This window comes from Geotrypetes seraphini, chromosome 2 (assembly GCF_902459505.1).
Source record: "Geotrypetes seraphini chromosome 2, aGeoSer1.1, whole genome shotgun sequence".
NCBI classification, from domain to species: Eukaryota; Metazoa; Chordata; class Amphibia; order Gymnophiona; family Dermophiidae; genus Geotrypetes; species Geotrypetes seraphini.
The window spans coordinates 486,587,601-486,602,602 of NC_047085.1; the positions used below are offsets into that span (position 1 = coordinate 486,587,601).

Here is a 15,002-nt window from a genome sequence, read left to right on the forward strand (position 1 = left end):
GCTTTTCAAAACCTGGACAAAGTGCCGGGTTTTGAAAAGCCATCTCGACGCCTGGACAGTCCTATAAAAAGAGGTAAATTTAGACGTCTTGTAAACCTAGTTATGCCAGCAGCTGGTTATAATTCAAATCCAAAGAACATGTGCCATCCAAGCCTTACAATAAAATGGTGTGGCCCATTATCACAGAAGAGAGAAGTGAAAGAAAAGTAATCCCCCTTAGACAGGTGAACTGTGGGGGAAAGGTCAGGCTCTCCAAAATCCATCCAAGCTTGTGAGACAGAAAAAAATATTTGAAAGGAATTTATCTGCCTATGTCCAAGTTCCCCTCCCCCTGTGTCTGGCTTGAAAGATTATATTCTGGCCGCACATCCTCTCGGTGCAGACTCATTCGGAGTCTCTGAAGAAAGGACACTGCCATCTTCAAAGGTTGCACGAATGTTAAACTCTAATAAACAAGCTCTGCTCGCGAAAGCTGAAAGAATCCGAGACCCTTGACAAAGCACTTAATCCAGCTAGCTTGACCTTTGACATTATTAGGGGTCGCGCTGACCCTAATCCAATCAGATTGATTAACTAGAGCAGAGAGCCCATAAGCTGACCCCCCTCTGTCTGTCTATTTAGCCCTGACGGAACAGTAGGAGAGATGTGCCATATTTACACCACAATGGGCCCGCACTGAGAACCTGTTTCATTACGGGAGAACTTAAACTCCCATTACTCCTTCAATGTATTATTCTTCAGCAGTTCATTAAAAGCTACTCCTCCACAATAACTATTAGCCATTTCTCAGTCTGGCTGGCAGGTTTAGGGCCCTTCCAGTCTTAAGCGAAGAGGGGAGGGGAGGGCAATGTTCGATGGGCAACCAGTAGTGACTCAGATGGTTCATGATAATTAAAGTGCTGAGAAAAAGACTATGATTTTCTTCAGTTTTAGAGTTTTGCATTAGATTTTGCATTAGATTTGCTATTAGATTTTTCATTTTTTTTTTTTTTTTTTTGCTAAAATACATTGTAAAGGAAATTAAGAAAATCTCTCTCTCCGGATGCATAATTTTATTTCAATTTTTCTATACCGCAACTATAAACTAAAAACCTGTTCACTATGGGTGCGATCTATATAAAATATATTTCCGTGATTATTTCATGTTTATTCTGTAGTGTGATTTTTTTTTTTTCTGTGTGTGTGTCATAGTTTGTTCTTGATGTATCTTTAAAAGGTTAAAGCAGCAGGATGATCTAATCTAATCTAAACCTTAAGTTTATATACCGCATCATCTCCATGAGTATGGGGCTCGACACGGTTTACAAGAACTTAAATAATAGGTAGAGAAGAAGAAAAAGGTTTACATGAATTTATGTGTAGAAGGGAGGAGAAAGAGGGGGGGGGAAGGATAGAGTTACAATTTGGTGAAAAGCCAAGTTTTCAGTTGTTTGCGGAATAGTTGAAGGGAGCCCAAGTTCCGCAACGGGATGGTGAGGTCGTTCCAAAGACCTGTGATTTTGAAGAGAAGGGATTTTCCCAGTTTGCCTGCATAGTGGATGCCGCGTAGAGAGGGGAAGGCTAGATAACCAGGGGAACTCATTTCGCATCCTACTGCGGCTCCTTGTGATCTTGCCTCAGGTTTAAACTAAGGGGTCTTTTTACAAAAGCCACGCTAAAATGTGTCCTGTGCTATGATTAGTGTGTGGGTTTTCCACGCGCTGAGGCCACTTTTAGAATGACTGTACAATGTCTGCATTTTCTATTTGTGCACTAATGGCCATTGCGCCAGTTTTCCCATTAGTATGTGAGAGAGTGGCGCGGTGGTTAGAGCTATAGCCTCAGCACCCTGAGGTTGTGGGTTCAAACCCTTCGCTATTCCTTGTGACCTTGGGCAAGTCACGTAATCTTCCACTGCCCCAGGGACATTAGATAGACTGTGAGACCACTGGGACAGAGAGGGAAAATGCTTGTGATTGTAAACTGCTTAATAGACCTTGTCTAAGCAGTATATCAAATCCAGTGGCATAGTAAGAGGGGTGCAGGGGGTGTGGACTGCCCCGGGCGCTAGGTCAGTGGGGGCGCTGGCACCTCTCCGCCCCATCCTACTACAACATGCCACCCTCACGCCATCCCTCCCCCCACCCCGTACCTCTGTATTATCTTCGCTAGTGCAAGCAACTTCTGCCTGTTGCTGGCGGCAGTCTGGCTCCCCTCTGAATCACTTCTGGGTCACAGGCCAGTCATCAGATGGTGCACTGGAGAGGGGAAGGTCCTTCATTTTCGACGTGCGGGACTTGGAGCTGAAGGGACCGTACTTCACTCCAGCACCCAATGTTTAACAAAGGTACAAGGGGGGGTATTTCGGGGGAGCATCCGGTGGCAGGAGTGAGTGTGCATCCCTCCTGCCTTTTTGTGGGGGAGGAAGGGGGGAGGGGAGAGGATGGTTGGGGAGGTTGGCGGTGCGGGGGGTACGGGACCAGGTGGGGGCATGGTGCAGGGTATTTGGCCAGGCAGGAGGAAGTAGGCATACCTCCTACCATTTTTGCTGCCGTGAGGGGTGTGTGTATTCAGTGCCAGTTCATGGGGGGGGGGGGGGTCGTTGGGGAGGGCCATCAGCATAGGGAGCTTTTTTTTTTTTTTTTAATGGGGCGTGTGTAACATATGCACATCTGTGCCATTAAAAAAAAAAAAAAAAGAAGCCCTAACAGCAGTGACAGGAGGCTGCTTCCCCTGTCACTGCTGTTAGGGCTCTGCGCATGTGTCAATCACTCACTGAGCAATTGATCTGTCGAGTTTGCATGCAAATGATTTGCACCTCATAAATGGACCTTCTGCATGCAGTTGGATGGTGTATCTGGTGGCTGGTCATATAATCAATAAGCCATTGAATAATAATAATAGTTTATATACCGCAATACCGTTAAGTTCTATGCGGTTTACAATAGATTAAGCGAGGTACAAATTTATTGAATTTAAGAGGGGGGAAAAGGAGAGTTAATAGGACCGGAAATGCGTTGTTGAGGAGAAAGAGATTAATAGGACAGAGGAATCACTATGGAGGAGAAAGAAGATGAGTGGGTCAGTTGTCTAAATACTTTAGGAACAGTTGAGTTTTTAGATGTTTTCTGAATTCCTCATAAGTAGTGGGCGAAAGCAGTTGATCTAGGTCTTTACCCCACAATGCTGCTTGATGTGAAAGAAGGTGTTCATGGTGTCACTATTGTAAATCACTATTGTATCACTATTGTAAATCACTATTGTAAATAGTGTAAATAGGACCAGAAATGTGTTGTTGAGGAGAAAGAGATTAATAGGACAGAGGAATCACTATGGAGGAGAAAGAAGATGAGTGGGCCAGTTGTCTAGATACTTTAGGAACAGTTGAGTTTTTAGACGTTTTCTGAATTCCTCATAAGTAGTGGGCGAAAGCAGTTGATCTAGGTCTTTACCCCACAATGCTGCTTGATGTGAAAGAAGGTGTTCATGGTGTTTTTTCAGTTTACAACCTCTAACTGGGGGGGAAATGAAGTAGGAATGAGAGCTTCTCTTGTGTCTGTTGGCAGAGAAGGAGAAAAGGTCAATTATGTATTTAGGGGCAAGTCTGTTTAGCGCTTTGAAGAGCCCTTTCATTAATATGCACTAAGCAGGTATTGCATGAATTAGTGCACAATAATGTTACTGCATGGCTGTTACCATGGCTGGTCCAGTCTACTGTTCTGTCAACTCTGGATTATTGTAATATGGTTTATTTGGGGCTCCCAAAAAAGATTCTATTACGGCTTCGATTAGGTCAGAATGCAGCAGTTCATTTAATCTTTGGTCTTAAGAAGCATGATCATGTTAGCCCTTTTTATGCTAGACTGCATTGGTTGCCTTTTGAGGCCAGAGTATTTTTTAAGTTTGGGTGTATCTGTTATAAGGCTCTTTTTGGTTTATTACCTTCCTATTTGGTATCTTACCTGAAACTATTTAATTCATTAAATGTACCAGAAATTCAGGTATATTCTACCCCAAGGGCCTGTAGCTATAAGACTTTTTTGGACAGGACATTGGACTATCAGGCGGGGGAAGTTGAACTCCTGGATGAGTTTTATTTGGGTTAGCTCCATCTTATCTTGTTGCTCATTTTAGATTTTTTTTTACATGTAAAAAAAATATACGTAGATCCGGTTGGTTTTATTTTCCTTCATTGAAAACATGCCGTTTTAAGAAATTCTTAGATAGGACTCTGGCGTTTCAAGCAGGAATAATGAATTCATGTTTGAATGCTCTTATCTCTCCAGCCCTCACTTATCATCAATTCTGGAAAGATCTTACAACTTATCTATTTAAACAATATAATATTTAATTGATTTCAAAATTATCATGATAAGCAGATTTCTTATTATTTTTATGGCACATGTTTACAGTTTTCTTACCCATTTTAGTATAAATAATTTGTATTGTACATATTTTGCTTTGAATAAGTTAGGGTCGCATTTTGTTAGTCAGTATCTTTTATTGAATTGTGCTACTTTCTTTTATAAGATATTGTTATTTGGATCTGTATTTTAATTACTTGTAATTACTATTGTGTATATCGCCAAGAACTGATGGTTTGGCGGTATATAAAAATAAACTATTATTATTATTATTGTTCAAGCCTATTCTTATCTTACATTTAGAAAATTATTGAAAACTCACCTATTTGAGAAACAAGAATGTTGATAGTCAAGAAGGTGTATTTTTATTAGGCTCTGTACTTGAAATGTACTTTTTATCTGATGCTGTATTTAATGGATGTGGTAGTTATAATAGTTGTGTTTTTTGAAATTGTATTTTTTAACCAAAATATTTCAGTTCTTCTATTGTGAACCACCTGCTGGTGGGGAGGTATACAAGAAAATAAATTATTATTATTATTATTATTACCATGATGTCACGGTGGTGCGCACTAATTCACGTGCTAACTGCATACCCTATTATGGGATGGGAAATTAGCGCATATTTGATCTGTTTTCAGAGATTTATGTGTTGTTTTAAGATGCATTTATGTCAACATTTTCGATCTGTGAAGTCTATAACACATTCTACATTTTTATAATCATTTTTATATTTTTCAGTATTTCTATGCAATTACAGCTTTATGTTTTACACCACCAATATGGTTCATTTATTATGCCTTTTCTGTTACATTTTTGTGTTATTTTGATTGTCATTTTAGACTCCTGAAGCAGGGCAGTTTGGCCGAAACACGATCGTGTCGCGTCTCTGTACTAAAAAAAGAGCATCGAGCACTCAAGGTTTCCTTGGCTGTTGTTTTCGCTTAGGAGGCGGGAAGGGGATTCAGGCCGTCACTGCACTTACCGTGTAGCGAATGCTTTCTCTCTACGGCGGCTGTGTGGGAAGATGCTGGGAACAGTGATGTGGTAAGGGGGAGTGCGGTCCGCCCCGGGCACGGTCTTTCTACGGGGGCGGTGGCACCCCTCCTCCTCTCCGCTCTTCTCGCTTGCCCGCTCTCTGCTCCTCTCCTTGCCGCGCGCCCCTTGCCTTCTCCCGTCCCTTTTGGATTCTCTTTCCGACGTCACTTCCGGGCCCCGCGTCTAGGAAGTGACATCAGAGGACGAGCTGATACCAATGTGAGCTGCATGCTTCTCGCGCCAAAGAAGTTTAAAAGGTACAGGGAAAGGGAAGTAGGTGCAGCAGGGGGGATGGGGAAGAGGGCAGGGGAGGGGCGCCACTGCCCCAGGCGCCGCTCACCTTTATTACGCCACTGGCTGGGAACACCCCCAACAGTTACTGCATAGGCGTTGCACATACTATATAGTAATATAGGCCTCTACTGCACAGTAATGAACATATTCTATATATGGCGTCTAAAGAATTTATAGAATTGCGCTTAGTGCCTGTGTGCAATGCACAACTTAGGTGCAAGTCCCCAATCCAACCCAGCCACACCCCTTTTCAAATTCACGTATTGCAGCTGACCCGCACTTTCCATAGACTCACACTTTGAGTTGCGGGTGTAACTTTTCATGAGTCCCAACTAGCGTCAATTACAAGGTGTTAATCACCAATTATTGGTGCCAGTTAGGCCAGTTTGATCTATTAAGTTGTGCGTGCACATCGGCTATGCACACTAGTGTATGCGCGCAAATTTAGACAGGGTGCGACTTCATAGGCATTTTAGCGCATTTTAACAAAAGTGCCTCTTATTTAGACTTAGGCCCTCTTTTACTAAGGTGCGTTAAGCATTTTAGCACGCTAAATCAATGCGTGCACTAACCGCTAATGCTAAAAAGCATAGCGCACCTTGGTAAAAGAGGGGGTTAGGCTTGCAAACTAGTTTAGTAAGGAACCAAACCCACTGGATGCAATTTTTAAAGGTGAAACGGTGGCAAAACTCTATGGAACCTAACTAAAAAGTCCATTGTGGCTATAATAGAGCCTTCATTTAGTTTTCCCTTAAAGGACGTATAGGAAAGTTGTCACCCTATATTCCGTCCAGTCACACAGTTCTTGGAATTAAGCGGAATATTTACAAGTGTAAATGATAACTGGAAAAGAAGAGCGAAAGTCTACCTTTGTCCAGTACAGGCCCGAAGATGGCCAGGTTGTCGTTAACGGTCGTGCAGTTCCACCTCCTGCCACGGAACTGGTGTTGGCACTCTTGGATACCGATTTTGACTCCTTCTGCTACACTGGGCATGATCTCCACAAAATTCCGACAGAACCGCAGCTGCTTGGGCACCAAGCCAGGGATGCTACCACAAAGAATAGGCTGTGTTCCAAGGGAGGAGTACTGGTGACCAATAGCTAACGACCTAAGAGCAAAGAGAGAGAAAAAGGCCAAAACTGAAATGGATGAAACACTTGGGGCTCCTTTTAATAAGCTGCGATAGCATTCTTTAGTGCGTGCAGAATATTAGCGCGTGCTAACTCCGCGCTACGCGGCTAGAACTAACGCCAGCTCAGTGGTGGCGTTGGCGTCTAGCACGTGCGCCAAAACCACTAGCGCAGCTTAGTAAAAGGAGCCCTTGGGATGCATAACTAGACCTCATTACTGCTAGAATATTCAGTACTGTTCAAGAGAAGGGCCCCAAGGCACCTTTGCAGACACTCCCTCCACATACACCCACATCATTTTAAAAAAATTATTTTAGGTTTATATACCTGTGTATTGCACTGTTAATATTTAGAAAATCAATAAAGATTTATTTAAAAAAATAAAATAAAATTATTTTCCCAGGCATAATGGGGATAATCCTATAACTTACCCTATTGTACTACTAATGCTACTACTAATTTCTATAGCACTGCTAGACATATATCAAAACAAAATAATAATCATAATAACTTTATTTTTCTATACCGCCATAATCTTGCGACTTCAAGGCGGTTCACAATGAAGAAAAGCTGTACAAACAGCGAATTACAGGGTATAAGTAGATAAGAGAACATTGAACGGTCAGTGAAAGTACAAGGTGAGTTACAGGGTCAGTGAATTACAAGGTTCACAATAAGTAACACTATACAATCAGCGAACTGCAGAGCGGATGTAGATAAGAGAACAATGTGCGGTCAGAGAATTACAAGGTGCAAGATGGATTAGAAGAAAATATACATAGGTTGTTGAAGAATGTACGTGTTTCCATATTACATTAACATGATCGGGCACCAGCGGGAAGTTGGGTAATGATTGTGGGGAGGACGTTATGGCAGACAAAGAATAACGGGTTCCTATTATGGTGAAGAAGGAATTTAGGTGAGGTGAGATGGCTCTAATTGTGGGTGGAAAAGTCTGGCTAGGGTATGAATTTCTTGAACAAGGTGGTTTTTAATTCTTTCCGAAAGACACTGTAGGTCTGTCTAGTGACATCAGTGAAGTAGCCTAGCCAAGTTTGCTGTCTACCGGAGTGATATAGTGGTTAAAGCAACAACCTCAACACTCTGAGGTTGTGGGTTCAAATCCCATGCTGCTCCTTGTGACCCTGGGCAAGTCACTCAATCCTCCATTGCCGGGGATACATTAGATAGAGTATGAGCCCGCTGGGACAGATAGGGAAAACTCTTGAGTACCTGATTGTAAACCATTTAGATAACTCTGATAGGTGGTATATAAATACTTAAAATAAAATAAAAATAAAAAATAGAAGAGACAGTCCCTGCTCAAAAAAGCTTACAGTCTAGTCAAGACAGACAAACTGGACAAGAAGATGCTTCTATACACAGTGCTTGGGGGAGGGGGGATTACAGAGGGAACGATAAGACAGATATGGGTGATAGAAGGTGGGTTGAAGTTTGGAACTGAAAGCATCTTCAAAGCTTTGAGTCTGTGTCTAAATACTGCCAGAAAACAAAAGGAATTGACCCCAAAATATCCACAAAGAAGAAAATCCAGAGAAAACCAAAAAAACTCTGTGGAGTGACGATGTTCCCAAATGCAAGCAGTGTCTCACTTCCGGTTCACCACACAATTGTTTCCCAAAACACCTTTATAGGACCCCCAGGGACCCCTGAAGAAGACTTTGTGTTGAAACGTGGACCGTGTTGGGTCCTGTATCCCTAGTGGACTAGGTCCTTTAAGGCTCTTATTTGGATGATTTACTTTTATGTGGATGATTTTAGTGTACCTTTGGTACTTTGATACTTTCAAATAAAGTCCATTTGGGAACATCGTCACTCCACAGAGTTTTTTTTGGTTTTCTCTAAATACTGCCAGAGACGGAGCTTGACTTACCAAATCAGGCAATTTTATCTAAGCATACGGTGCATCAAAGTAGAAGGAACGTAGTTTGGAGTTGGCCGTAGAGGAGAATTCAATAACAGAATCAAGGCACAGAGGTTCCATTATAGAATTTTAATTAATGCATTTGAAATCTATCAACACCCCGTGTGGTTTGTTTTTTTGTTTGCAGATTCTCATTGGAAAATTAGTCCAATTGGCGCATTTCCGCACAATTCTTCCACGGGCCGGATAAAATCATATCACAGGCAGGATGTGGCCCATGGGCCATACTTTGTAGACCCCAGCTATATAGCAATCATTTATACCCAAGAGAGGCAGAAAAGGGAAGAACCATTGCAACATCCCTTCAAAAGCTAACCTCCTTTCATTAGATCAGTAAAGACACAGCACATTTACAGAAGATTTAACTTGTCAGCTAGACCTGAAGTTGCCTGTGCATGCCATTACAACTCAGTACAAAGGTGGCAGAGGGGGAGTTTGACAGAGGTGACCAATATGTTGCAATGCTAGTGTTTCAAGAATTCTATGTATGATATAATAGGTGAAATAGTTGATAGCCTTATTAAAACCTGTTCTCTTTGTTTTAAAGTATTTGATCACGTCACTATATCAGCTGAGCTGCCAACTTACCCGGTTCCAGGAGTGAGACTTTTTGGGCCAGTCCTGGTTTATAGCTCACATCCCAAAGCATTGTGGGATTTGTAGTCCTTAGTCAGTGTTATTGGTGCCATAAAGCATCAGGATAGGGTTGCCTAAAATCCAGAACTGGCCCTCTTGGGTAACTTAAGAACATAAGAATTGCCGCTGCTAGGCCCTTAGGTCAAAGAACTGGTCCATCATGCCCAGCAGTCCGTTCATGCGGCGGCCCTTAGGTCAAAGACAAGTGCCCTAACTGATACTACCCTTACCTGCGTACTTTCTGGCTCAGCAGGAACTTGGCTAACTGAATGATTATTTCAACTCAAATCTATGCATTGCATGGGACTTATTCAGGTCTGGAAGGATCAAAAATGCCCCTTATGATTTGGAGCCACTTGGTAACCCTAAGCGTTCATTAAAAGGGCTTACACCCAGTGGCATGGTAAGGGAGGGGGGCAAATCAACCTGGGCTCCGTCTTGGTGGGGGGTACTAGCACCTCTCCACCCCCACACTATGCTCGCGCCCTCCCTTCCCCCATCCCTGTACCTCTTTAAATCTTTGCCAGCACGAGCGCCTTCTCAGGCCTGCTGCTCGCGCCGGCCAGGTTCCCCTCTGAAATCACTTCCAGGTCGCATGGCCAGGAAGTGACGTCAGATGGAAAGCCAATGCCGGAGCGAGCAGATGAGGTACGGGGGGGGGGGGGGGAGGAAGGGCAGGAGTGTGACCTGGGTAGGGTATGTAAGATGGATCATTACAGTTTTATCATTGCATCAGAAACTTGAAAGATCACTGTTTCTTTATTTAATTTAAAACAGTTTGCCTTGGTTTTTGTATCTGCAAGGTCTTACTTAATTTAGAAAATATATAAACTGTTTAAAAAAATGCTTCACAAGTTGATGTAAATAACAATAAAGGTATATTGTCCATAGGTTATCCTATTGGCCTTTCAAGTTACTAATAAGATGTGTTGGATCATCTGCTTTTCTTGTGTTTTCGATCATTTCATTATTTTGGACCTTTCTGAAACTGCACCACTAGAAGTAGCAGGAAATCCCCACAGAAGCAATCAAATAAACAAGCTTTGGGGACACGATGTTTCCCAGTCATACACCTTACACCTGGAAGGATAAAGAAAGAACAGAAAAATCCTACTAAAGCAACGCCCTGTTCCTAATTGGCTGAAGAGCCCATAAATCAAAAGATCAGCCTTGGGATGGGTGGGAGCTGGGGAGGGTGGGCAGATTGAATAGACTGATCGGGTCTTTATCTGCTATGTTACCAATCTTCAACCATTTCCCTCTATGACAGGGCTTGTGGGTCACAATCCAGTCGGGTTTTCAGGATTTCCCCAATGAATATGCATGAGATCTATGCGCATGCACTGCTTTCAATGCATATTCATTAGGGAAATCCTGAAAACCCGACTGGATTGTGGCCCTTGAGGAGGGACTTTGAGATCCCTGCCATAGATCAATGGCTTAGTGTGAGCAGGGCACCAAAGTGCACCGTGTAATATGCACAAGTGATAGTATTGTATAAGTTGTGTGCATTATGGTGACACGCCCATGACATGTCCGTGTTCCACTCATATATTTGGTCCTTAACAGTTGCCCAAACCCACCCAAGTGTAAAGTCTGTCTGTGTTTTGCACACGTGAGGTGTGGTATTCAGCCAACAAATGCAGTAGTTGCAGAGGAGAGACCATGTTGCAAACCTATTTATTCTGTTTCCTACTTAGGCGGTGTAATATTTACCTAGGGTTACCAGACATCGGATTTACCCGGAAATGTCCTCTTTTTAGAGAACTGTCCTGGTGTCCGGCTTCTTTCTAACCTGTAAGGCTCAGGGCTGTGTCTAGGAGCGATGACATCACATGCATGCACACATGCATGTGACATCATTGCGTTGCATCTGCTCATGCTCAGAGGCCCTCCCAGACACAGCCGCGAGTTTAAGAGGAGGTTTGTGTGAAGGCAGGGCTGGGGCGGGAATGGAGCGGGGTCGCATGCCTGGGATTTTATGTCGTGAAATCTGGTAACCCTATATTTACCATGCAATCTTTTCACAAATAAGGCTATTGCTCTTTGAGTCCTGGGAGTTAGTACTGTTATTGTATGGTATGAAAACATATCTTTTTGAAAAATGTGTAAATTAAACGTCAATTATACTCTGTATTCTCTAAGAATGTATTGTCACTGAACTGTTCAGTCTCTCTTGAATGTGAACCGCCTAGAACTAAATAGTATGGCAGTATACAAGAATAAAATTTATTATTATTATTGCACATGTTTGTACGTAGTGTTTTACAGTATGTAGGCCTTACTGAGGTGACATCAAATTTTTTTTTATTATTTTCATTTGTCACATATTCGGACAGGGTTTGTAAAACATTTTCCAGGATCTGTGTGTTGAAGTAGTTCCTTTTAGCATATCTGCGTCCGATCAAGTTCAGACTGAGGCACTGCCTCTTGGAGGATCTTTCCGTAAATATAGTCGAATCATGAGTATATGTTTTAGTGTTAATAAGTACTTGAAATAATTATTTAAAATATGTAAACATGTCATTCATAATACAGCACTGCATTTTTTAGGTGAACATGAAGGCATCACTATCAATATAAGTATGGTACCTAGCAGCCCTTCCTCAGGCCTCAGTCCCTTCACCATCATGCCAAAATTATACTTTGTGCTGTGAGAAAAATCTTACTCATTAGCATTCAATCTCATTATTTGGGATGGGCCACCTTTGGCATCTCTAGTCCAGCAGCTTCCTTAACAATCCCCCCCCCCCCCCCACAGCCCAGCAGCTTACAGCAAAAAAAGAAAAAACAGCACAAGAGTACAGAGCTTATTTTTAGGCTACACAGCTAATGTCTCTGTCAGTCAGTCCCCTTCTTACATAGACCTTTTGTTTCTCAGGGGCAGAGCCACCAATGGCACAGTCTAATTAGCAGAGGTACAAGATAGAGAATGACACGATGACAACATTCATCACATTGCCATCCCCCCCCCCCCTCCCCGGATAACCGCTGGAAACCATCTCCATGTCATTCTTTAAGGAGAGAGGGAAAAATCAGAGTATGAATGGACACAGCCACTGACCCTCAAGCCTTGCATTGAAGAATGCTGATGTAGAAGGACTGAGGTTGAGGTAGACACTAAAGAATGACACCGGATGGTTAGAACATAAGACAATAAACGTTGCCATACTGGGACAGACCGAAGGTCCATCAAGCCCAGTATCCTGGCAGAAACCCAAAGAGTAGCAACATTCCAGAGCTGAGATTGTGATGTCATAATGCCTCATTCCACCAATGCCTATAAGCCAACCTCATCAGTGATGTCATAATGGCTTCATTATCCCATACTTAGCTCACATAAGAATCAGTATGAATGGGCATAGCCACTAACCCTCAAGCCTTTCATTGAAGAACGCTGGTGTAGAAGGACTGAGGTTGAGATAGACACTAAAGAATGACACTGGATGGTTAGAACATAAAACCATAAGCGTTGCTATACTGGGACAGACCGAAGGTTCATCAAGCCCAATATCCTGTTTCTAGCAGTGGCCAACCCACTGGTACCTGGCAGAAACCCAAAGAATAGCAACATTCCAGGGCTGATATTGTGATGTCATAATGCCTCATTCCACCAATGCCTATAAGCCAACCTCATCAGTGATGTCACAATGGCTTCATTATCCAATACTTAGCTCACATAAGAATCAGAGTATGAATGGGCTCAGCCACTGACCCTCAAGCCTTGCATTGAAGAATGCTGGTATAGAAGGACTGAGGTTGACATAGATACTAAAGAATGAGACGGGATTGTTTCCCGCAGTTATCTGAGAGGACGGTGACAAATTTTGTCACTGTGTCATTCTCTAGTACATGCGCCATATAAGAAACTATGGTAGGGGAATATGGAAGGGAGAAGTAAAGAAAGGGATTGGGACTTGTATATAGCCGTTCTGTAGTTTATACAACCACACTCAAAGTGGTTTACATACAGGTACTTCAAGCATTTCCCCTATCTGCCCTGGTGGGCTCACAATCTAAACACCACCAGAGTTTCTACAATTGTTTTATTCCATAATTGCTGCTTACAATATACTATACAGATCTGTATCAAATTGATGCAAAATAAAACAGATCCAGATGAAAGATTCCAAACTTCGTATAGTGCCACTAGACCAGACATTGGCAACTCCGGTCCTCGAGGGCCGGAATCCAATTGGGTTTTCAGGATTTCCCCAATAAATATGCATTGAAAGCAGTGCATGCAAATAGATCTCATGCATTGGGGAAATCCTGAAAACCCGATTGAATTCCAGCCCTCCAGGACCGGAGTTGCTCATGCCTGCACTAGACATTTGCTGTGCTGTACATCAAAACAAAGAAGAGACCGTCCCTGCTCAAAAGAGCTTACAATCTGGGATTTTGACAGGTGCTAGTGACCTGATTGGCCACTGTGAAGAAGGGTTACTGGGATAGATGAACCACTGGTCTGACCCAGTAAGGCAGGGGTGTCCAATGTCGGTCCTCGAGGGCCGCAATCCAGTCGGGTTTTCAGGATTTCCCCAATGAATATGCATTGAAAGCAGTGCATGCAAATAGATCTCATGCATATTCATTGGGGAAATCCTGAAAACCCGACTGGATTGCGGCCCTCGAGGACCGACATTGGACACCCCTGCAGTAAGGCTATTCTTATGTTCTTAAAGACGTTCCGGACCTTTAATCTAGATCTGTTTTCTTTTACAATAGATGGCGAGAGTGGCGCAGTGGTTTAAGCTACAGCCTCAGCACCCTGAGATTGTGGGTTCAAAACTGCTCCTTGTGACCCTGGGAAAGTACCTTAATCCCCCCACTGCCCCAGGTACATTAGATCAGTGTTTCTCAATTCAGTCCAGGAGTACCCCCCTTGCCGGTCAGGTTTTCAAGATATCCACAATGAGTATGCATGAAAGACATTTGCATATAATGGAAGCAGTGTATGCAAATTCAAGTATATGCAAATTCAATGTGGATATCCTGAAAACCTGACTGGCAACGGGTTACTCCAGGACCGAGTTGAGAAACACTGCATTAGATAGATTGTGAGCCCACTAGGACAGCCAGGGAAAAATGCTTGAGTACCTGAATAAATTAATGTAAACCATTCTGAGCTCCCCTGGGAGAACGGTATAGAAAACTGAATAAATAAATAGAGTGAAAAGCTTCAGCCTCTGATAACCAGAGCTGGTATTGTGACATCACAATGCCTCATTCCACCAATGCCTAAGAGCCAACCTCATCAGTGATGTCACAATGGCTTGATTGTCCTATACTTGGCTCACTTCTACTACATTTTGATTTCTAGAGTGGTGCAGTGGTTAAAGCTACAGCCTCAGCACCCTGAGGTTGTGGGTTCAAACCCACGCTGCCCCTTGTGACCCTGGGCAAGTCACTTAATCCTCTACTGCCCCAGGTACATTAGATAGATTGTGAGCCCGCTGGGACAGTTAGGGAAAAATGCTTGAGTACCTGAATAAATTCATGTAAACCATTCTGAGCTCCCCTGGGAGAACGGTATAGAAAACTGAATAAATAAATAAATGATTTTTACATAATGTAACACAATAAAATGGATACCGTCAGACAACACCTTAGC

At 42.8% G+C, this 15,002-nt stretch overlaps 1 protein-coding gene across 1 annotated transcript in view; it reads right to left on the reverse strand.

The window, feature by feature from the left end:
• Positions 1-15,002, reverse strand: part of WNT3A (Wnt family member 3A) — a 110,227-nt gene that overhangs the window by 52,066 nt on the left and 43,159 nt on the right. Inside the window, exon 6 of the mRNA XM_033932899.1 lies at positions 6,544-6,785. Within this exon, the coding sequence (XP_033788790.1) occupies positions 6,544-6,785 (242 nt within the window). The remainder of the gene's footprint in view (positions 1-6,543; positions 6,786-15,002) is intronic.